Source organism: Cavia porcellus, unplaced genomic scaffold (genome assembly GCF_034190915.1).
Source record: "Cavia porcellus strain 051 isolate PalLab524CR breed Dunkin Hartley unplaced genomic scaffold, mCavPor4.1 scaffold_7, whole genome shotgun sequence".
In the NCBI taxonomy this organism is placed as follows: domain Eukaryota; kingdom Metazoa; phylum Chordata; class Mammalia; order Rodentia; family Caviidae; genus Cavia; species Cavia porcellus.
In genome coordinates this window covers 68,143,665-68,169,022 of record NW_026947490.1, presented here as the reverse complement: position 1 = coordinate 68,169,022, position 25,358 = coordinate 68,143,665, and the positions used below count along the sequence as shown (strand labels likewise).

Below are 25,358 nucleotides of genomic sequence, written 5' to 3'. Positions count from 1 at the left end.
TTTCAGATTTCTGTGGACTATTACGAAGCTTGTTTTCACAGCTGACTGAGTCACTCCTAGGGAACACAATACAGATCGTTCCCTGGTTACGATCATTTGACTCACAGCTTCTCAACTTACAGTGGAATGAAAGCAGCACAGGACCCATATGTGGGGCTTGGAACTTCTCCCGGGCCGGCTACACGCAGCAGGGTCCCCTCTCCATGGCCAGCAGTGGCCGAGTCGTCCAGGCAACCGCGTGAGCTTCAGGTGCACACCAGCCACTGTGTGGCGGGCACTCCCTCCCAGACCTCACCCGAGTTGCTCAACGCTGGACCGCAACATCACCAGCCGGGCTTGTGTTCAAAGATTCTGCCCAACCACAGAACGATGCGGTGCTCTGAGGTAAGATGATGTCTGAGGTAAGATATTAAACGCACTTCCAATTTATGACGTGTCCAACCACGAAGAGTTTATCAGGACATAGCCTGCTCCGAGTTGAGGGACATCTGTGTTTCTTATGAGGGAAAGCCAGTGTGCTACTAACTTAAATCTTGAATACCTTTAGCGGACAGATATGAGAAGGCAGGAAGGAAGACAAGGAAGAATGTATCCAGGATCGTGACCAAGTTTAGAAGATGTATCTTTATTTTTTACAAACATTCAAAACATAAATACACAGAATCTGGAGAATGGGAGGTCGTTTTCTACACAGCCTCAGGACACACGCAGTCACGTCAACTTCCGGCCAACAGAAAACCTTTCTGAGGGTCCCCGCCCCCAGGTCAAAGTGCCTAGAGTCACAGCACTGCGGAACGTGGCTCCTCCGGGTGTGTCACACCATCACCCTGGTCAATTCCAGAAGGCACCAGTGTCACATGGCATTTTCCAGACACATGGCATTACGTGACTGGCACGCTGTGGCCTCTGAAAACAGGAAAAATACTGAGGGCAGCATTTATCCAACGATATTTACGAGCAAGCCCTACACAAGACCGCACATCCAAAGTCTGGACTGTCACGTCTTGGGAAAGTCTTTCTCATCTATGTATTAAATTCCCCCCAAATTCTATATAATTTAATCCCAAGAAAAGGCTTCCTAAATGGAGGGTGGGGGCCCTAATTCAATTCTGGACATCAGGCTCTGCCACCTCCTCATAAGTAACCAGCAGAATCAATCATTCTCCAGGCATGGATCACAAGTGGCCCGAGTGCCTTTCTCAGTGGTGGCCTTTAGCCCCCACCATCTGGCTGGAGTAAAAGCAGCCCTGGAGCCCTCTACAGGAAAAGCTTAACCAGTGATTTCAGCTGCAAATGCCATGGGTATTAACCCTTTGCATACATGAGTATACACCGCCTCTGACCACAGGCCACAGAAGGCCTAGCAATTCCAACGACGGCCACACTCCGACTACTATTTACTAAGCCCCACCGCCTACCAGGCAGCGGTGCCCCTGTATTTTATTTAAACACAAGAAGGACGACATGGGGCGTGTGCTGCTGTAACTGCCGCTGTACGATGGGGAAGCTGGCGTCTTCACAAATCAGGTCATCGGCCCGAGTCAGCTGCCGCCACGGGGCTCCTCACACCCGCTGTCTCATGCTGCCGCCCGCTGGTCAGGCAGCGCCCTCTTTCCCCGCTCTGATGCAGGCTCTCAGCTCCCGAAGCACAGTGACTGGAGGACGACACTGTGCAAGGCCAGAGCCGGGACTCACTACCGAGGCCGAGACACAGTCCGGGTCCCAGCCTTCCCGCCGCAGGGCGGCTGGGACACTGTCTTCTGCCGCCCACTCATCACACCTGCGCACTCTCGGCTGGCCTGTGCCCACCCCCCACCCGGAACCCCGATGCGCCAGTGTTAACCTTGTCTGGGGCTTAGGGGGCACGACATGCTACCTGTGCTTCTCACACTTCCATTCCCTGAGATGACAAACACTAGGACAGACACTCTTCTGAAGGAAAGGAAACTCTGAAGCCGAGAAAAACAATAGGTCAGCGAGCAGGACCACAGCAACATTTTCACTACGCTGTGTGATGCCAACGGTCAAGTCTCATCCAGCAGCCCCACTTGTGTTGGAATATACAAAAATACTTTCTCAAATAGTACATAAAAGACTGTGTGCAAATCATAGAAAAGTTAAGTCCACCCTCCAATGCTTCAGTCACTTTTGGGCCAGTCATTTCAAGTCCCCATTGGTTACCACTGTCAGCATACTTAATCTGAGAGGAAGTCTTCAGAACTTAATTTTTCACAGTTAAAATGAAAGCAAGATACAAAAATCAGTTTGTCATCAGACACAAAGGCCGCCACAGTTCCGCAGGTAGAACTCAGAGAGCAGAGGCTCCAGCTTCCTCCTTCTCCTCTCCTGCTGGTGATGAGAGAGGCGTGTGCACACGGCGCGAGGTCCTCACTGGCATCGGTGCGCTGCACACGGGCCTCACAGGGCATTGTACTCCACACACTTGGAGGGGTCCGTGGGAAAGTGCTTCTGGCAGATGGTCATCAACCTCTTCAGTCCCTAAGCACATGGAGAGAACACGGTTGGTCATGACATGGCTGGGCTGTTCCTGGCTACCCTCCTCTGAACTCACCCCAGCTCCCCAGTGTCCTAGGGACACAAAGCAGCCCCAGCCACGCCGCGCGGAAGTACACCAGTCCTGTCTGCTCACGGGCATGAGAAGGACAGACGGGAATGGTGGCTGCAGCAAGTGCTCACTGCCACAAACGAACAGCAAAGACACTGGGAAGGGCCCCATACGCAGTCATGGAGAGCACAGGAATACACTTTAACAGGCTTACAGACGGAGGACGGACGTAGCGTGTAGCAACAGAAATTAACTCCTTGAGCTACGCAGAAAAATGCAGCTGCCTCTGCCACGTTCCAAGACAGAACGCATCAGGAACTGCCCAGCCCAAGGCACCCTTCCCACTGGCCAAGGGGAACTTCGCTAAGCACCTACTTAAATAACATCTCTAGAGAACAAAATGTCCACCAAATTGCTTCCTTGGCTGTGATAGGACTGAGGGCCTCTGGCTGAGAAAAACCAACACACCCGAGTTTTACAACCTGCCGAATGTAAGATCAAGCAGAAAACAGCTACGTACAGTGCAGTATCATCCTAACAGACTTCAGAATCAAGTCCAAAATACACTGCCAGAAATGCACATGACAGGATTATTTCTGACGAGCAAAAATGACAAACATGAATTCAGGACACTGGTTACTTCTAGGGCAGAGGAAGAAAACAGATTCAGTCATTTTCAGAATGTCCCGGTTCTCAAAATGGGAGTGAGACTTTTCGGTATTTATTTTGTTACTTACTTTGTAATTTAAATTTTACATGCTTTCCTGTATAAGGACCAAACACTATACAACAAAAACGCCTCAGTACAATAAGAAGGCCGAAGCACAACGTTCCAAACGTGCCCAGGCCACTCCTAGAGTTCAGCGGCAGCAGCTGCGGCGTGGCCTTCCTTCTGTGCCTCTGACGTGAGTGACCACGACCCTGTGCTCCTTCAGAGCAGCTACGAACTCCTCAGCTGATCCCTCTTGGTCTCACCACACTCAAGCGCTCTCTTTCCGTCTCTTCCAGTCTGGCCGGTTCTTCTCTTGTGTGTGACTGTGTAATGGTTTTCTAAACTGATAACAGGATTAATCACTGTTAACTGTGACTCAGGTGCGGGATGTGGCTCAGTGGTAGAGCACTTGCCTTGCATGTGGAGACCCTGGGTTCAAATCCCAGCACTGCAATTAGTTGGTAAGTCCAATCTCTCTCAACTCGTTCTTTACCCTTCAAAAGCTTTAGCTGGTATTTAGTTACTGTTCCTAGTTCTCTCGATGCCTTCCAAGTCATTATCTAAACTCTTAGAAACAGTGAACAAACAGGCCGGGACAAGAGCAGACAGCTGCAACATCCCTCTATTTTAACATTTCTCACCTTGGGTCCACAAAAAGTAAAACCACACCATTCTCGTTACAAGAAGAAAAACAATGAAATCCTACCATCATAAGCCAAAAGTTGACTATGTATAGGTCTAATGGCCTATACATAACTTAATGACTCCCAAAATAATTTTTAACACAAAGTATTTTAATGTTCCTCACCTTTGGTTCACAAAAATTAAAACTAGAAAGTTCTCATTACAATAAGCAAAACAATGAAATTGCACTCTCAAAGCCAAAGTTTGACTATGTACAGGCCTACAATAATATTGAATATTGAGTACAAAAGTACAGTGTACAGCACGTTGGCTGGTACTTTATTAGTATTCTCTCCAAAATGCACTTTCTTCCCTACCACAATACAGCTGAGTTATCCTCACTTCTCTCATCAAGAAATAGCATCATGGCAGGGATTTAGCTCAGTGGCATAAGCACCTGCCTGGCAAACACAAGGTTGTAAGTTTGACCCCAGTAACAAAAAAAAAAAAAAAAGAAAAGAAAAGAAAAGAAAGAAATAGCATCATGGACCCAACTGTTCCCCTTCTGGGTATCTTCCCAAAGAATTAAAAACTTCATACCACAGTGATATATGTGCACCCATGTTTACAGATGCACAATTTGTGATAGCCAGACCTTGGAAACAACCTAAATGCCCATCAACTGAGGAATGGAGAAAAATGTGGTATTTTTACACAATGGAGTACTACTCAGCCATAAAGGAGGGTAAAGTGGAGACTTTTATAGGTAAATGGATGGACCTTTAGACCATACTCCTAAGAGAAATAAATCAGACACACATCTGTAAACTTCGCATTGTCTCACTAGTGTGAGAAGCTGAAACAACATATGTATACATATATGTATATAAGAAGAGTCAAGATAGTTGTACTAGTGATTTGTCTGAGTTCACTGAAGAGAAAGATTTGTGCTGGTATTGTTTGGACAACTGAATGCAGTCGTGCTCTGGGTGAATGATTTGAGGAAAACAATGCACAACATGTGTACCAATATTGCCCGTTTTGAAATTTTGTTTTTTTCTCTTTGAAATAAAATGTATTTGAAAAAAATAGCACCATGATGTAGTAAGAAGAACAGCATAGGTGGCCATAGTTATACAACCTAGTGACAGAAGAAAATAACTGGAAATCTAGGAAGAACTCATTAAAAATGTCTTAAAAATGTCTGCTGATCTAACAGGTTCCTAAAACATCATCAAAAACTTGGAACTCTCACTATGTAACTACCTACTTACTATTCAGGCAACTCTTAGCTCAGTGAAATCACCTGAACAACAAAGTCCTTGACAAATCTGTTTGGTTTCCTAACAAATAGACAATGCAAATAAATTCTATAAACTGAAGAATGATCTCACAGAGTCACTGTTAGTAAAACATGAATTTTTATTCTACCTGAGTCCTCTGTTTACCCAGAATGCCCACATCAAGTTACGCAATGCGAAGAACACACGTGTAACTTACTTTGCTCCTTCATTCTGCTTTGTTACTCGCAGTGTTAACAAGGAATTAGTACAAAGACCCTCCTTCTTCTCAAAGCCAGCTTCCCCTGCAATCATCTCTAATTGTGCACACAGACTTGCGATCTGTAGCATCAGAAGTACATGCAGTACCACTACTTTGGTTTCCTTATGTTTCCTAAATAAATAGGTGAAAGAAAGGCAAACCTAGGAAAGAACACATCTTGATGAATACAAGAGCCTCGGTCTGCAGCAGAATGCAAGAACTGCTAGGAGCACAGAGACGACTGACAAACGGGAAGATCATTAGACATAGGTTTTCATCACAAGAGCTAGAATTTAGATGCTTGCTTCTTACAGAAGACATTTGTGTTGCTTCTTTACACTCAGGAAGCAGATTCTATGATATAAACACATATAGTGGTACCTTGGTTCCCAAACTTAATTCTTTTCATAATTCTGGAGGCAAAATTCATTTTATGATTCTGGTTGCAACCAAAGTGCAAGCAAATATGCTAGAATCATGGAAAGAATTTGTGAATGAAGGTACCATTGTATAGTACTAATATTTTGCCTGGGAAGTCAGCTAGCAAAGGTCTGAACTTAATGTTCCAGTCATAAATAGTTACCTAGAACACTGCAAAACTTTACTATGAATACTGATAGCGCAGATTTTTAAAGGTGCACAATCTCAGGACATTGGTAACACATGGTTACTTTCCAACTAGAAACAAATCTTTTCAATTAGTCTCCTTAGAATTTCAACTATTTGTGGCTGCTTAACCAAGTCAAACTGTCTAGCTTAGGGAGAATAGCTTAAAAACTGGTGTCATCTTAATTGACTTTTTACTTTCACTTATTTAATATTGATTTATTTTATTTATTTTGGGTTTTGGAGACAGGATCTTGTTTTGTAGTCCAGACCGGCTCTGCTTGACTTTTCTGGTGCATATAATATCCACCAACTTTCAACCACGAAGCCAGAGGACTTAACTCACCCACACCAGGCCCACTTGGCTCCACATGTGAACACATACATCCTCTCCAAAGCACAACTTGGAATGAAACCAATATTCCTAAGTGACCTCATAAAGGCGTCAACTCCATCATTTACTGCCAGCTGTGGGACTTGTAGGCCTTGTGTCTCTGTGCCCCACTTCTCCTGCTTAAGGTGCAGGAAAGTGACAATATCCACCGCACACTGTGGCTGTCCAGCGCACAGAGTAGGCACTATGCGAGTGCCAGCCGTGATGACCCCGGAGAACACAAATTGTGAGGGTCCCGTGTCTAAGACTTTACTGTCAGAAACAGCATTAGCCTGTGCTTGCCCCTGACTGAAGGTTCAGCTACAAACAGACTCCTATGTCAGAAATCATTCTGCTTGTCGACAACGGCAATTCTCTGCTTTCTAGTGGCATTAAAGAGAAGTATGGTGGCAGCTTAATCCTATATCCCTTGTAACTGTCCTATTTCTTTTCTTTAATTTGGGGAAAGATGACACTGTATGACCAGCTGCCTTTCCGAGCAGAGAGAAGTAGTCTTTTTCTGTATGTGTGGCTGAGAAATGTAAGATTTAATATATTGAACTGTCCATTTCCTAGCAAGTAAGCTGACTTTATAAGCAAAAGCATGGCATGGTTTAGATCAGCACTGCTCAAGATGTGATTCTACAATACACTAAAGTTCTGTGATGCTAAGTAAAAGGCAGTACCTATAAAAGAGAAATGCTAGCAGTATTTTGTCTTAAACTGTATTGTGTGAATACTCCACAATTATCAAATGGGTAGGTAGTTCTACCGTGAAGAAACCTGCTGTCAGGACACGGTTCATCAAAGCCAGCCTTAGCACGAAGCCAACTAACCTACGCATATGTAACACAAAACACTGGCACACAGGAAGCGCTCCAGCCAGCATGGAGAACCGCCTGGGATCACGTATGCAGTAGAAATGCTGCCATCAGAGTAACACTGGAAACACACGAAGACATCAGAAATCTAAACATGTCCTCCCGACACTAAGTATGCACGTGCTAGAGGAGAGGAAATGTGCTAACCCCGAGCTATGGACCGATATACAGCTGCCAAGCAGTGGTGCATTCTACCTTACCATAGAATTTACAATGTAAGGTTACTGAAAGCAATGAGAATACTACAGAACATCTTTCCTTTTGTAATAGTAAACCTTAAGAAAAATCATTTGAAATGAGTATTACTCTTTACACTTAAAGAGCTAAAGAAATGTGTGTATAACACAGTGCACATATCAATTTGTCTATGTATATAAGACAAGGTATCAGTAGGACACGAAGGACACAGTCACACTGAGTATTACAATAGCAGCAGTTCTGAGGACTTTACGAAGGAATGGACACCAGGGGACAGCAGCATGAAACCCTTTGCTGTGGCCAGGCGGAGCACGGAAGGGGCATGGGAAGGGAGTAGCTACTGGAACCCAGAGAAGGTAACTGTCAGATGGAAACAGTCACCCACGGAAGCAATGTCCTTGGGCGGAAGGATGTGACACCTACCCAAACCTTAGCAGGAAGAACCTTAGAAATACAGTCAAACCTGTTTTCCACAACAAAACCAGCGCCTAGCTCTCATTGCCAGCCGCCTCAGAGACAGAGGGCAAGGGAGCACGCTGGTCAGCATCACGCAGGAAAGGCAGGTTTCCAGGGCAGACGGAGCCACGTTAAGGGTAAAGGACGGTGCACAGGGGCCAACAAGCCTTTGATGTGCTTTTTGCTGTATCTTCCTTTCTTTACCCTCCTTTTCTTCCTTATGGACACAAATGTCTAACAGATGTTTAGAAATGGCTAAGTAACAGTTTCTAAACAATCTAGAGCTTCCTAAAAATCTGTATAAAACCAGCTTTTATATCTGGGCCAGAAAGGCCCATCTGTATGTATCCTGGTACACTGAACAAAGTCCTTGAAGCTATCACCACCAATGTAAATCTAACCTCAGACCCGAAATGAGCTAATAAGCTACACAACTTTTCTTTGATCCACATGGTGGGAAAATCTTCCCTGTGTTGTCTTTAATTTTAATTAGAACACTTCAAACAACTTCCACAGTTTAAATCTACTTAGGTTTGCACAAAAAGCAAAAGATGAATTCACACTCTGGTCAAAGTCTCTGGAATCATTTTCTATCACATCCCATAAAAGATACTACATCAGCATTTCAACTAAAAAGTAACAATTAACCCTCATGTTCCAAGTTTCCGTTTACATGATAGCCAAGAAGCAGCAAAACTAAATGGTAATGACACATCAGAGTAGCAGTTACTCCGACAGAGGATGAGCCCTGGGCTGGGAATGGACAAGGAAGCTGCTGGTGCTGCAGCAGTGTTCTGGATCGAGATTGCACCTCACAGCTTGGTGCATGTTACACACACCAAGAACCCCGCACTACGTGACTCAGGGTAGCTGCATGCATTAGCATTCGTTGACTATGCCTCAATTTTACAAGAAACAACTGATTTTACAATGACTTCCTTAGCAAATATCTTCACATAGAACATTTAAGTTCACACAATTACCACATGCCAGCAAACTGTAACCTAAAGGCCACCTGCCTCTTAGAAAGTCTCCCTGGGTCACAGCTACTGGCAAGTTGGATGTTCGGGCTCCCAGCTTCAGCAGCTGGATTAGACTTGGCAGGAAGCACACAGCCTAGAATATATCCTACCTGATCCTTCAAGAAAAATTGCCAACCCTGATTTAAACTTTAAATCATATAGTTACATTTTCTTTTTATAGTTAATTCAAATCAACCACACCCAAATACCAAAGTAACAAGAGGAAGGTCACAGGACAGCTTAATACTCAGGTAATGGAAATCAAGAATCGCACTAAACTTGGGTTGGGGATATAGCGCAGCAGCACAGCACCTGCCTGGAAAACACAAGGTCCTGAGTTCATTTTCCAGTACAACACAGAGAGAGAGAGAGAGAGAGACAGACAGACAGACAGACAGAGACAGACAGAGACAGAGAGAGACAGAGAGAGACAGAGACAATTTCACCTAACTCCCAACACAAGGGTCCAACCTTCTTTTGTTTCAGCTGCACAATGGGTTTATCTTGAGATACAGATCACAAACTGGCCTTTTGTTTAACCTTACACAATATTTATTTTTTTAAAATTTGGCATTCTCTCAAGGACACAAAAACCCATTAGTGCTCAAGACTTCCCTCACCAGCAAGCTGTGAGCCCCAGCCATGTCCTATCCACAGGGTGTTACTGCACCTATACTGCTTTCAGAAAATGTGTCTACTGTATGAATAAGTATATTTATACAGGGCTTCAGCAGTCCTGCTTTAGTTGGGGTTTGCAAGCCCAACAGAGAACAGAGCCGGAGAACAGAGCCAGCATGGAGACCTGCACTAACCCACTTGCGGTGAGTGCTCGGAATTTGGCCTTCCCAGGACAGGGACTGACTGACTGGATGACATACTGGTATTGGGCAGGATGGGTCTGAACAAGGAATGGCAGTGATTTCAGTTGGCTGCTCCTTGCATAGAGCACATTAGTGGATCTGCTTGGGCTGGGTCACGCCCCTGGTTGCGACCCAATAGCCAGGGATGAAATTGTCCCCAAAGTTGTCCTGAACCAGTTCTGTCCATGTGGCACACATTAACGTGGTGAAGGCCCCCGCTGATTGACTGGCTCAGAGGGGAGAGGTCAGCCTACACCGCCTGGCTTGCACCTCAGTGACCAACAGCAAAACAGAGAGGGCAGAAATCCCTAGCCAGCATGATTTAGAAGAACTAAAACCAATAAGAAAAGGGCTGGGACCTCCACCATACACTGTATGGAAGAAACCAGAAACATGAGAAGAGAAAGAAAGAAGAAAAAGCTTCCAGCCAACCCAGGGAATATGGGGCCAGAAGAGGTAAATACAGAAGAGATCAAGGGCAGCAAACATGCAGTATCAGACACAGCATCAGATGACACAAATATCTTTGTGACATTATAGACAACTCAAAACTGAACTATTAATACAAGTAAAACCAGATATAAGAAGATTAATAAAAGAAATGCTAAGCCCTCTCAAGAAGACACAGGTGGAAGAATGGAGGAACACAAAAAAAGGAGAGAAACCTTCAATGAAGAATATAGAAAAACCTAGAATACATGAAACAGATTCAAAGAGAATATCAGGAAATTGAAAGCTGGCAAAATTGCCTGAAAGAAACTAGAGACAGATTAACAAAACTTGAAAATAGGTTTGCAATGTGTGATCGTGAAAGGAAAGCTCTTAAAAATAACAAGGAAACAGGCAGTAACAATACAAAGGATAGAAGACAAGAGGATCTATAACTTACAAATAAAAAATCTGCATGAATAAGCAGGAATAAACAAAGGAAATACAAAGGCTATTCACAGAAATAATTAAGGAAAACTTCCCAAGCATAGGAAAAGAAAATGATATTCAGATGTATGAGGCATACAGAAATCCAGCCACCTACAACCAAAACAGAGCTACATCCAGAAATGTAATAATCAAGATCTTAGAAATTCATCACAAGAACAAAATATTAAAAGTCATCAGAGAAAAGACACGGATCACCTATAAAGGAAAACCCATCAAAATCATGACAGACTTCTCCACACAAACTATCAAATCAAGAGGAGCTTGGGGCAAAGAAAGAAGCCCTGAAAGAAAATAACCTCCAACCCAGATTGATGTACCCTGAAAAACTATCCCTCAAAATTAATGGGGGAACAAGATGCTTTCATGACAAGAGGAACTGGGGGAGTTCGTGACCACCAATCCAACCCTACAAAAAATACTGAAGGACAGTCTAGAGGGGGAGAAAAAAAACACCAGCATTTCAGGAACAGTGGCAGAGAGGCCTCAATGAGTAAGGCAGACAGTGGAATGAAGGAGAAAAGTAGACAACTAATGGCAGAAAAACAGCATAGCAGAAATGATGCAGAGAAGGTTTGCTATAATCTCTAACACTGATGGCCATGATACACTAACAAAAAGAAACACAGGCAGAGTAGTTCAGGAGATAGGGTCCATCGAGATGCTCTGTATAGGAAATATAATCAACCTGAAAGAGGTTTATGGACTGAAGTCAAATATGAGACAACAACATTCTATGTGACAGGGAACCAGAGAGAAATAGGGGCAGCCTATCCAGTAGCTGCAGAAAGGTTGGAAAGTCATGACATTCTTGTGCAATGGAGAACTACTCACCTATAACGAAGGAAAACCTTGAGGATTTTGTAGATAAAGGAATACAATTTAAGATCAAGCCCAGGGGTACAAAGGCTCAGAACTACTTAAGTAAATAGCAGGTTACACCCCTAACCTAAAGGAGTTAGTGGGACCCAAAATGTACAATGCACCCTGTGTAAGGGGAGGAATTGTCTAAAAACGGAAGGCAGAGAATACTGTTAATAGTGTATCATGATTTAAAATCCATTGTTATTATCACTGTTTAGTTTGGTTATATTCTGCTCCAGTCTGTCTACTTGTACTAGACTTGAGGGCACAGACAGCTATTCCAAAAATAGTAGGATTTACTACAGCAACCATCCTTAATTTCTTAACTTAATCTGAAGCCCTCTATTACTTACACTGTCTTATTATGACTGATCATATTTGAATCTGGTTTGTTAGCTCACTGCTTTGTATTGACTGATTTTATCTGAATCTGATATGATTGATAGTATTAAGTCTGAGAGTATAGGCAAATACTCTGAAGACAACAAGATTCACAAGGATACCCACTCTCGTTAGACTCTTCCTGCTTTTGAAGTCTTATGTCTCCAATGTTTTGTTTTTATTAATATTGTTATGTACTGCTATGTTCAATTATACTATGTCTGATGATATAGACAATTCTATTGAAGGTAACAAGAGACATCATATTAATCATTGCAGATTACCTACTATTGTGGTTTTATAACTTTTTTGTTTCGTGTTTTTCTAGGAATTTGTTTCGTTTTGTCTTGTTTTTCCCTCTAATACAGAAAGGATGGATATACATGTAGAGACTCATGTATGCGTAGAACTTCTAAACAGTTTATATACAGATTATATAATGCATGATGAAATGAACAACTACTTTGAAGAAAAAAGAGACACTACGGTACCCAGTGCTGATTCTGCAGCGTCATGATGTGAAACCCAGCAATATTATTATTCTTTGTTCAGAGTGAATTTAGTCTGCTTTGTTTTGTTTAATTTCAACATACATAAAGATATAGACAGCTATTCGAAGAGAATGAGAGACATGGCATCCATTATTCACTTCCTTATTGTCTGGTCTTGAAGACCTAAAATGCCTTCATCATCCTGTTTGGATCAGTTTTATACCATGTTGTTTTGTATGAATTCACTGTATGTGAAGATATGGACAACTATTCAGAAGAAAACAAGAGACAATATGATACAGTGAAGACCTCTGGTTGTCTTGCTTTGAAATCTCTGTCTCTTACACTGTTTTCTTATGTTCTGGTTTGTTATGTTTAATTTTACCCTCTTTAAAAAAAAAAAGAAATGGAAATGCACTTGAATTTGCCCCAGTGTTTCTGAACTCTATAAAGTCTACAATCTTAAGACAACTATAAACCCTTTAGATTTACTCATGTAATTATGTTTGTTACTGCTACTTAACGTGATTGCATTAAAGCCAAGCCTTCACTCTCCACACCTTTTTAGCTTCGTAGATCTTCAATAAAAATTGGACTTAAAAATTTATTGCTCTTCACTAAACTCCCAAATTGTATATTTTTAAAGCAATTTTATTTTACAGTTTACCTGTCTTCCATCATATAGGAAAGTTAAAGGGTTTCTAGCGAGTATGTCTTAAATACAAGTGCTCATCAAGAGTGCACTTTCACTCTACTGTGCGTGTCCTACCTACTGCACAGCAGTCCTCCTCCATTTGCAGGTTTAATTTATAAATTAAGCATTACTATAGGCATTTTATCACACAAAAAACCTACCACACTTGGCCCTGAATCAAGGCCGGTAGCTTCTTGACCCTGTTGGTTTCAAGCAGGAGCCTAAAGAGATGTCTTTCTATGGTCTGTTGGCCATTTCAGAACTTGGGCAGTGAAATGGTCAATTCATTAGAAAGAAAACAGCTTGAAGTGACCCCTACCCCCGAGGTGAGCGGCTGTGAGCATGGCAGGCTGCAGCAGCCCAGGTCGGGAGCCACCGGTGTCTACGAGAACCCACAGCATGCTGGGACCTGGAGCGCCAGGATACCAAGCAACCATCCCCCACCCCATTTTGTTTTGTTGAACTTCAATATACATGAAAGCATGGACGGCTATTTTGAAGAGAATGAATGACAGCCATTAGTGACTTTCCTACTGTCTGATTTTGAAGACCTAAAACACCTTCCTCATTCTGTTCAGATCAGTTTTATACTATGGTATTTTGTACGAATTCTCTGTATGTGAAGACATGGACAACTATTTGGAAGAAAACAAGAGACAATATGATAGATAGTGAAGATCTCAGGTTGTCTAGTTTTGAAATTTGTATCTTACATTGCTTTCTTATGTCCTATTTTGTTGTTTAATTTTTTACCACCTTTAAAATAAAAACAACAACAACAAAAACCTACCACCAAAAGGTTCAGTGCTACCCAAGATTCCAGGGATCCACTGGGGGTCTCAAAACATACCTCCACAGACCAAGGGAACTGCTGCAACCCTGTTCTTGCTCTTAAGACTGTTAAGTTTTGGGAATAAGAATGTTTACGGCTGGGGCTGGGGATTTAGCTCAGCGGCATAAGCACCTGCCTTGCAAGCAGGCAGTCGTGAGTTCGATCCCCGGTACTGATAAAAATGAAAAAGACAAAAAAAAAAATAAAAAAAAGAATGTTTATGGCAAATCCTGTCCCTCCACACTGCTTACCTGAATATATTTCCTCTGAGTTTCATCATTTAATACATGCGCAACATGCTTGGAAAAAATCTTTTCTCGGCCAGTTCTGGCATGGATACCAACCATGGTGACTCCAATAGGCCAGGGAGCGTTCCCAATGGCCATCTGAAGGTAAGCATCATTTGCCTGAAAGGAAAGTTTAAGAGATCAGAAAGGCAAAAAAACATTGGTTTGGTCTAAACTTTTATGGTAATTTTCATCCACCTCTGGGGCTTGTTGAAAATATTACATCTTGTCATTTGGATAAAAGAGATTAAAGTATGAAGCGATGCCCTGCCTAGGGTCACAAATGCCCATGGAAAAACCGAAGCTGAAGCTGAGTGAAAGGACAGCATCCTGCCCAGCCTTCATGCCAGGAAGCTAACACACTCCACATCTGGGGTTCACAGAAGTCGATGTGTGACACTGACTGAAACTCCAACCCAGGGCTTCTCTGCAGGGAGCCAGAGAGGCTAACCAGCTTTCCAGCCTCCAGCTGGAAACCAGAGCACTCTGCACAGCACTGGGGCCCCTGGAAGCGGGAGGGACTCCGTGTGCGGCAAAGACCACATGGGATCCGTAACAGATGTGTAAACAGAGACTGCATCCTGCCCCAGGAGCCAACAGGTAAGGGGCAACAGTGGTCACTTTTCACTTAGGCCCCCAACTGTCCAGCTGGCCAAACATTAAAATAAAAGTTACAGAAAGAAAAGAGAGACACCAGTGAAAACAAATAGTCTTTTTTCTACGTCAAGTCTGGCTAGCTATGAGGAATGAGGAGAAAACACAGACAGCAAGTGAATTCTAAAAACCTGTAGGGCTGCAGTGCAGGCCTCAAAGAGATCTCAATCTCAAAAATCAAACACCTACATGTGATTGAAATGTAGAGATGATTTCAAAATGTAAGCTATATATACAGGTTAACTAGGAAATAGTTTTCTACCCTAAAGACACATCTAAACTTGCTTTGCTCAACAGAGGGTGGACACACATTTGCATCACTGATTCTCAAGGGTGTGAACTTTAACATTGGACCTGATGAAAGTTCCAACATTCAATTTTCCTAAAATCCCAGAAAGAACTGTCTAAATACATTATTAAAGGTTACTGGTTATTTCTGTGGTTTACACAAAAGCTTTCACTTGGTAATGACACACAGTCCTGAGAAAATAAGACAAAGAAACGGCATGCACTCTGGCAGGCAGGAGACACAAGGCACTTTGTGCAGATACAGGGACCTGACCCAGCCACTCCAAAGCAGTTGGCCTTGGAATCACGCAGCTGACAGAAACTAAGAATGCAGCTTATAACTGTAAAGCAAAAACCCTGTGTTTCTCAGAGAACCAACCAGATCCTACAAGGAGTAAAACTAACAGTGCTCTCACCGCACCAACTACACGTCGCCCATCGTCCCTCGTCCCCTCCAGGGCCCTGCCCTGCCTAGAGCTGCCACGCTGAAACCACCGTCCTGGCCTCTGCAGGCGCACGTCACCCTGCTGCCCCTCTGCTCCTTGGTGCCGGCGTACAGGCCGCAGACAGCCCCTCCACGGCGGCGCTCAGAGCCCTTCCACAGCCGAGCCGCAGCGGCAGGAGGACAGCACCCCACAGGGCTCTGCTAGGGCTATGTCCTGAGACGGAGGAGCCCTGGCTGTTCTCCAGAGACGCCACTGAAGAGCGGTGACCCTCCCCTAGAGCACCGGCACCTGTTCGGCTACACTACTATTAAATGGGCTTTTATAGCTGCTCTGGGAAATGAATCCAGACAACACTGTTTCTAATGGGAAAGTTTGCTTTAAGTCATAACTAACCATTTAGACATTCTGAACTTCAATCCCATCCATAACTGCCTGTACACAGCTTGAATTCTGAAGACTTTCACCTGCTTTAAAAATGACTACAGAATACAACCGCAGACTGAAGCTTTGTCAATGCCTAACAATAATGCTGAGCAAACAACAGGGAATACAATTTTTTCCTGCCAGTTGACTTCACATTTATTCTTACATGTATGAGGAAACACTCTCCTATCCCAAGCAGCACTGTATTAGGCAGGTAACCTAGATAGGCTCATAGCAAATTTCAGTGCATAGTGTAATTAAAAATATACCTTCACATATTCTCTCTGCAACATGAATTTAATAATATCTGTTATTGATTCTTTAATATCAGCAGGAAGATTCTGAAAAAAGAAAGAAAAGCATTAACTGTGGAAGCTACTATACATGCACAGAAACAAATGCCATTTATTCCATGCATATTCCAGATTTCAAAAGTGGTCAACAAACCACGTTCTGGAGCCCTCACCCTTTTGCGGAGTTTTCTGAAAAGTGGTCTGAGGTAGGACTCAGTCTGCTTCTGCGTAGCACTGTTCAGTTTACCCTGCACACTGCGCTTCACGTAATCTTCTCTGGCATTCAGTTCTTTAGCCCAAACACCTAGCAAGAACTGTTGAAAGAACAGGTACATTGAGACCACAACGCCACCTAGTGGTGTAGTTTACCCAGCGACAAACTCCCCTAGACTGTGCATTATATTCCTGGCTCAGGATACCCCATTTACTCAAAAAAGTCCTATCGAATTTCTTACCTATTTGAAATAAGTTTGCAGGGCTTCTTTTCACTTTTACCTATTACATAAAATTCAACCAATATAGACCTATAATCCGTGGTACATCACAGGCACTGTATATTAGAGCATTTAGACTTTCTACTTATGTAGTATAGACAATTCAATTAAAGTTGCCATTAAATCACCCAACTAATGGAGAATGAAGGGAAAACGGGCATAAAAATAACAGATTTACAACCCACTCATTCTCTCCTTAATCCGCCCCAGAAACTGCCCTTGAGGGACGCCTATCCGAGTGCCAGTGAAGGGGTGAAGGTTAAGTAGATGCTCACGGACATGTGAGAGGCTGTCACTCAGAGACAAAGACAACTGTCCCATCCGGTCTCCGTCCATGCCATGTCTTCAAAATGCAAATGGAAGTCAACACATCCCCTGCCTTTAACCTTAGTCTGAACAGTCTGGGAGCAAATCCTGAAGTGCACCTGGGAACTGCTCACACTCTAGCCCACTAAAAAAAGGAACGCTTGGAAGCCAAGACGGAATCAGCCATCACGGCAAACGGGGAGAGCTGTAGAGGAGAAGACAGGAACGGCCTCCCAAGGTGACAAATGTGTTTCCTGATGCACTGCCAATGCGGTTCCATCCCTGCTTCCCTCCTCTCCCGCCTCATTCAACCTTCCGGAACGTTCCACTGCACATCTTCCTAGGGGCTTTCCACAATGAAGAAACCCCTTTGCACCTTGTGTTTATCCTGCTGTTGGGATGCTTTACCATGTGCTCACCTGAGTGAATCAGCTTTCAAGAGAAGTGCTTTGAAAACATAAACGTATGTTTTCTTTCATTAACCACTGCATGCAAACACACACTGATCCCACAAAGCGTGTTCACAAGTATTTATGGAGAAGTCCTTTCCTCCCCGACATTTAACACTTAATAACCTAAAAACACAAGACACACTTTTAGGTGTTCACAACACCCTCCTCTTGCCTTGTGGAAGATGCGTACCTTCAGGAATTTGGTAATGATGTCCATGTCCTTATGGTCATCACCCTTCCCCAAAGACTCTCCGAGGGCCTGAAGAAAAGAAACATTACCTCAACTCATTAGCACAAAGCAACAACTGAATATGAATAAACACCGATCGTACGGCTATGATCGTCACCAGGCTAGACAAAGCTCTTTGTCAAAGACATCATGTGACTTTGATTTAAAAACCTGCTGCAATTTCTAAACAAGCAAGGAAGAAAAAAAGACAAACATGGAACACCACTTACATTTAGAAAGCACGTTGTCTTGTGCATCTGAAGACAAGAGAGGGCAAGGACAGTGACTGTTTGGCTGAAGGGTTATGAAATTTCTTTTGGGAGCCACAAAAATGCTCTAAAATGAGAATGATTTTGTGCCATTCTGGGAACATGTCAAGAATCTACTGAGTGTATACTTTAAGTGGGGAAACTGCTCATGTAGTATGTGACCATCTCAGGAAGGAAGGAAGGAAGGGTCAGTCTAACAACTGGCTGACCACCCAGCTACTTCAGTGAAATGCAGGGACCGCCTGAAGAGGCGATGGGGGGAGAGGGTCAGGATGACACCCTCCTCAACTATGACCTCTCTCTTACAGACTGCTACACCTGCAGGCACCAGAAACTATAGCAAACAGGAAAATAACAGATTTTATTAAACTATGTTTTATTAAGCATTAAAAAAGTTTCAACTATATTCTTTTTATATGCTAGGTACTTACATGATACAACACTGACTTTTAATTAAGATCATACTTATGTCATGGTTTATGTCTGTGGCCCCCAGGCCTCATGCATTTGCACTGTGCATTTGTGAGTGGTTCACTGTCTAGCGCTTGGATTGGGCATGTGAGTGCTACACTGGCCTAGGGGTGTAGCCAGGATGTAATGTAATGGCAGGAAGGTGTGTCTCACTCTCTTTTGCTAGTTTCTGCCTTGCTGTTTGCAGTTGCCAAGAACTGTGGCTCTGCCATGACACTCTGTCTTGGAGCCAACTGAGTATGGACTGAAACCTCCAAAAACTGTAAGAAATCAACCTTTCCTTTCTCAACTTTGGGCTTCAGGTATTTTGTCTCAGCAATGAGTAAAAAGTAACTAAGACAACTTACCATCCCACATTCAACATAGTGGTAAAATTAAAGTAAGATATTGCTGATATAAAGGGATATAAAGGGGGCAAGGATATAAAGATGTAAGCCCCTCACAAGCTACTGGTGGGGGTGTAGACAGGAACAGCCACAACAGAAAGCAACTCAACAGTACTCTGATAAGCTATACACACATGAATGCCCGAACCCTGCAGCTTCAGTCCACAGTGGTTTTATAAGGTTGTTTATCACAAAGCTTGTTGTATTGGGAATACTGAACTGAAAATAATTCAAATGTCCATCATTACTGGGAGACAAAAAGTAAAACAGTGAATGTCACCATGTTTAGCAACTGAAAAAAGAATTAAATGTACCTAGAGCATCCAGTATCGATTTTAAAAACAGAATAAAGCAAAAAAAAAAAAAGGAAAATAAAATGTAAAAAAAATATAAACAAAATAAAAGGTAGATAATAAGAAGTAGGGAGACAGACCTTTACCAAAGGGGAACGGGATTGAGAGATGGAGGGGGAGGGAGGAAGGGGCTGAAACAGGAACTGAGATGCCTACACACATGTGCCAACTCCTCTGAAGGGGTGCGAACATTATTACTATATCAGTGTGCTAAGAAAGATGATCTGAAAAAGAAATAAAGATATCACAGCACTATGGAATTTACATAGATCAAAAATCTATATATATACCACACTGCAGGCTCAACACCAGCAAATAAAACTGTGGGTTCATCACACTGCTATGTTCATCAAACACACAGCCACGGCTACTTCCGAAAGCAAGAAGTAGGGAAATGCAAACAAAGTGAGAAAAAGAATAAACAAAGGCACAGAACAAAGAGGGGCCCGGGCACTGCCCCAAGACGGCAGCACGCTCCGCAGCCAGGCTCCGACAACTCAGACATCTGCTCCGGGGAAAGGTGGCAGGGTGCAGTCGTACCTCTAACTCCTCGATCGTGGTGTTTTCTTCATGGACTTTCAAATCATTCTGTGTGTCTTCCTCTCCAGGTTCCTGACCACCCACAATTTCATTGAGGTACTGCTGATCGATCTTATCCAAAGCTGCTTTGAGATCGTTCCTCAAGCCCTAAGGAAAGCCAAAGAGAAAGAGTACCTTTTTGACAGCATGCTTTGGTTTTTCCTTATAAGAGTTACATTTCATTGTCTCTTTATAAGTAGTTAACAACTTGGCAAAAGTAGGCACTCAAATAATGCATCAGTTTACTATCCTGCCTCTAACACTATCATCACTGCCCACTCCAGTACAATTCCTACAAATACGTCCAAATTAAGGGACTGTGTATGATGCCAGTAGATAGTCAGAAAAATACAACACAGCTGAGTAACAAATCAGTAAGTATCCTCACCAATGCCGAGAATGTCTAATAAACCTCAGCAGGGACTTAATCAGGCCCCACTAAAGTCCATAAACCATTTCCCAGTTCACTTAAAATGTCCAGCCTCATTTCAACTACTCTGAGCCCCAAAAGCATTTACAAATATCAATGGAATAAAGCTGATGTCTCATCTGCATGCTTTCAACTCTGCCTCTGACAAACTGGCAAATCCCACACTCCATGCATACCCATGACTACGTTTTTTTAAAAAAAAGAAGCCTCAGTTTCCTCACCGTGAATGAAAATGGGCTGTGAGGGTGACAAGCCACACACCACAGCTGTGAGAAGACAGCGGTGTTGTGGCCGGTGCGAAAGCTGCTGACCATCTAGATTCACCCCCTGGGGACTATCTGGCTGTGGGACAGCTCCCTTTATCTCCACATGTCTCAAGTGGGAACAACACCATCTACTATGTATGGTTGCCTGGGGAATTCTATTTTTTAAATTTCATTTAACATTTACTGTATATTAGGACTATTTCAAAAGCCTTGCAAATGTAACTCATTTAAATGTTAACGAGTACACAGTGCACTTTCAAAAAGTCGCTCAAGTACAATCAGCAGTCAACAAACGTCAACACTGGATGCTTTCACATTATAAACACATCAGATTGCTTTTTGCTGTCCTTTCATAAACACTCAACTGAAAACGGCTTCAACTGCCAGATGTTGACTGGGGTACTTGTATAATGTGTGAGGCCGGGGGCTGCTCAAGATTATCCCATTTAACCCACACAACATCTCAGAGAACAAACACCACTACCTCTGCTTTACAAATCAGGATTCCAGCCCGAGTAGGTTAAAGACCTGTCAGGTGATTAACACTCAGTCCTGGGGCAGAATCCAGGCCTTTTGGTCCTAGGCTTTTAGGGAAAGCACTCAGAAAAACAAAACAGAAAGATCCATCTCTGCCTGCCAGCCACCGTAGAAGACTTGCTTCCTGTAGGCAGCCAGTGAAAACAGGGACAAGCAGCCAGGAAAGCCCTGTGCACCCCACTTGCATGTCACCACTTAGAGGCCCATGCTTCCTCTGGGGCCATCCTCCACTGGGAGAATCAGACAAACACCCCTGTGTGCCTGCCACCATTGTGGGAGTCCTGATGCAAACACGCAGGCTGAGAAGCAGCCCCACCTCCACATAGCCCTGGTCATCGAGGAAGCTGCACAGGGCTGGAGAAGCCCGCCCCACCTCCCTGTAAACCCAGGGTCACACGAACACAGGTGCCTGCCCCATTCCCCTGTACTCTGGAGAAGCAGTCTAGGTGGGAAGTACCTGGAACCCCACAACCCACTTGTTGGAAGGAACCCAGGAGAATGTCAAGATGAAGGAGCAACCTCAGACCTCCGGCCCATACAGAACAAGTTTGGGAGACCCAGTCATGGGAGAAAATAGAAGTCACACACCTGAAATCTCCAATAGGTTAACAACTGAAATAAAATTCATGAAACCATCAAAATAATTAAACCAGAACTAATGTCTCAGGTAAAAGAAATGAAAAAAATAATGAAAGAATTGCTTAGCACATGTAAAGAATACACAGATAAAAGAGGAGCCCAGGAAAATGATGAAAACCTTGAATGAACAATATAGAAAGGAATTACAATGCATGAAACAGATTCAAAAAGATAACCAGGAAACTGGAAAGTCAGATCAAACGCTGGCAAAACCAGACTGAAGATAGACTTTAAGACCTTGAAGACAGGACCGCAGCTAGCAATCGTGAATGGAAAGATCTTTTAAAAATAACAAGGAACAGGGAAATAACAATTCAACAGCTGCAAGACGATCCAAAGAGAAATAATTTAAGAGTGATAGGTATCAGTGAAGAAGCAGGGGTCAACACAAATGAAATTAAAGGGATATTTACAGAAGTAATAGAAGAAAATTTCCCAAACATGGGAAATGGATCTGGTATACAGAAAAGTGAGACATACAGAACTCCAACGAGCCATAACCAAAGGAAATCTACACCTAGACATATAATGATCAGGATCCCAGAATTTCAGCACAAGAACAGAATATTAAAAGCTGTTATAGAAAAGAAACAGATCACCTATAAAGGAAAACTAATCAAAATCACTGCAGACTTGTCAATAGAAACCATCAAGTCAAGAAGAGTTTGGAGTGAAGTGTTTCAAATCCTGAAAGAAAACAACGTCCAATCCCAGATTGATGTACCTTGCAAAACTATCTTTCAAAATTGATGGAAAAATAAGATACTTCCATGATAAAGAACAACTGAAGGAATCCATGACCACCAAATCAGCCCTACATAGAGTGCTAAAGGATATTCTAGCAAGAGATAAAGATGACATGGTTCCAGAAACAGCACAGAGGAGGATCAGGCAATTGAATGAAGGGGAAGAGTGGAGGGCCAACACCAGAAAGCGAGCACGGCAGAGACAAACCAATGTATGATAGTTGTAACCATTAATGTAGATGGCCTCAGATCAACAATAAAAAGAAACACAGGGAGAGTGGATCAAGAAACAAGATCCATTGAGATACCGTATACAACAACCACATTTAACTCAAGAGGAAATTCATAGACTGAAAATCAAGGAGAGAAAACAATTGTTCCATGTGACAAGCAACCAGAAAAAAGCAAGGGTAACTTGCCCATCAACCACTGAATGGATAAGAAATACATGGTATTTTCATACGATGGAAAGTTACCGAGCTATAAAGTAGAATAATCTCCAGATTCTTGTAAGTAAATGGCTACAACTGGAGGTCATGTTCATGGGCAAAACAGTTTGCACTCATAAAAGTAAACACTAACATAAAAAACAGGAGTTAGTGAAATCCAAAAACACAGTAGATGTTATAAAAGTGATAGGGGAGGAAATACCTGGGAGGAGAAGATGGTAAGCAATGTTACTTTTATCGTCTTGTCTTTAACTCCTGTAATGTTTTCACAACCATGTTAGGTTTGGTTCTGTTCTGTCTTGTTTTGTTAAGATTTTACTGTATCTGATGGTATAGGCAGCTATTTTGAACATAATGGGATATATTATGGTAATCATGATTGGTTTATTATCTTGTTTTGAAGTCCTATAATACTTTCATTCTTTTAATTGGTTTTGTTTTGTTTTATTATGTATGATGGTATGAATAGCTACTTTGAAGAAAAGAGACATTATAGTAACCACTGTTCATTTCCTGTTATCTGGTTTTGAAGTAATGGAATGCTTTTATTCTTTTGTTTTGATAGGTTTTAGTCTTTCTATTATTTGATTTCATTATGTATGAGGGTATGGACAGCTATTTTGAAGAAAACAAGAAACATCATGGTACCCACTGTTGATTTCCTACTGTCCTGTTTTGAAGTCCCGTAATGCTTTCATTCTTTCGTTTTGATGGGTTTTATACTACTTTGTTTTATTTTATTGTATTGTGTGTGAAGGAATGGACAATTATTTTGAAGAAAACAAGAGACATTATGGTAGCCACTGTTGAATTCCTTTTGCCTTGTTTAAAGTCCTGCATTGCTTACATTGTTGTCCTGATTTGCTTTGTTATTTTGTTTTGTTTTTATTCTCTTTAAAATAAAAAGAAAAGAAAAAAAAAAAAAAAAAACAGAACAGAAAAACCAAACAGCCCCAGTCCACCAGGATGAGATAAATATGTACAGGCTAAAGTTTATTACTGGCACACAGAAAAGGAAGCAAGTAATTCTGACAGGGACTGTGGATAGATGAGGGACGATGTCATCATTGAATTGTGTCTGAAGGGGCAAGTAACAGACTGCAACCAAGCCCAGAAGAGAGAATCTCGGGCACAGGAAAGTGATCCTTACACACACAGATGACTAAAAACCATTCAGGCAACTGTCAGTGCCACAGGACCAGAACCACAAGGCTAGAATTGAAGCAGGAAAGCAGTTTGCCCACAAACGAAGCAAGCAGTCAGGAAAGCAAGCTAGCCAACAAAACATGTGCAGAAGAGATGCCTAGGCCAGCCCCAGCCATGCCAGCTGTTTTAGCAGAGAAGCCTGGCACCATCTGAGAGGATTCGTCCAGGGAGTCACGAAGTGACATCAGCCACATCCTGACACAATCAGATGGAAGACGCCAAGCAAAAGACAGCCTAGCTTAACTAAATCAAACCACAAAACTATCTGAGATGTATTATGGTTGATATGTTGTGTCAACTTGAAAGCTTCAGAAATTTAATTAAGTGGTCAAAGAGGGTGGGGGTGGCCATTGCCAGGGTCCTTGCTTTGTAATATCCTCAGTTTGTACAAGAGGAGGGCATTCAGATGGTGTGAATGCTATACTCATGTGAGTAGGGGAGGGTAATCTGTTTACAATATAGAGGAGAAGAGGTTTGGTCTTCCCCACCTTTTGTTCTGGCTACTTTTGCTGGCTGCTACCTTGAAGTGTTGCCCTTGTGCCATGCCACCCTGCCTTGAAGCCATAATCAGGCCAGCTGATTATGAAGTAAAACCTCCACAAACAGTGAGCTAAATAAACCTTTCCTTCCTTCATTTTGGGTGTTGAGTATTTTGTCCCATCAACAAGATAAAAGTAACCAAGATAAGATGATACACCATCTCAAACTACCACATTTCATGGTGATTTGTTACAGTCAGAGACAAAAAGAATTCACATTAATGGACTGTTTAATATGATTAAGAATTGAGGTAGTCTGTTACACAGCCACACATAACCATACCCATTTCTCAGTAATTGATACAGCAATTAGAGACCACAGAAGATTTGGAAAAACTATCATAATTGACATTTGTAGAACTATATAACCAAAAATATATTTTACTCAAGAGCCCATGGAATAGACCACATACTGAGCCATAAAAACAGGGTCAAAGCCTCCATGTAAAAGCTAAACTATGAAGCTTCTAAAAGAAGCATAAGAAATTTCTTAGAGGCCTTGGGAAAGGAAAATTTAAAAAGCAACAACCATAAGAGGAAAAGCTAGTGAACTGAATTTCATCAAAATTTAAAACTGC

The 25,358-nt window shown here is 42.5% G+C and overlaps 1 protein-coding gene and 1 non-coding gene across 4 annotated transcripts in view; one reads left to right on the top strand and one right to left on the bottom strand.

The window, feature by feature from the left end:
• Positions 1 to 605: 605 nt before the first annotated feature.
• Positions 606 to 25,358, bottom strand: part of Prpf18 (pre-mRNA processing factor 18) — a 43,750-nt gene continuing 18,997 nt past the window's right edge. For all 3 annotated transcript variants that reach the window (XM_013151295.3, XM_003468650.5, XM_023564683.2), the window contains 6 exons: positions 19,930 to 20,076; positions 17,872 to 17,940; positions 16,603 to 16,743; positions 16,406 to 16,477; positions 14,290 to 14,445; positions 606 to 2,499 (listed from right to left, as the gene is read on the bottom strand). In XM_013151295.3, the coding sequence (XP_013006749.1) occupies positions 2,419 to 2,499; positions 14,290 to 14,445; positions 16,406 to 16,477; positions 16,603 to 16,743; positions 17,872 to 17,940; positions 19,930 to 20,076 (666 nt within the window). In that variant the 3' untranslated portion in view covers positions 606 to 2,418. The remainder of the gene's footprint in view (positions 2,500 to 14,289; positions 14,446 to 16,405; positions 16,478 to 16,602; positions 16,744 to 17,871; positions 17,941 to 19,929; positions 20,077 to 25,358) is intronic.
• Positions 13,373 to 13,509, top strand: LOC111756449 (small nucleolar RNA SNORA2/SNORA34 family). Its single transcript, XR_002790940.1, has one exon. It is a non-coding gene; the product is annotated as a small nucleolar RNA SNORA2/SNORA34 family (small nucleolar RNA).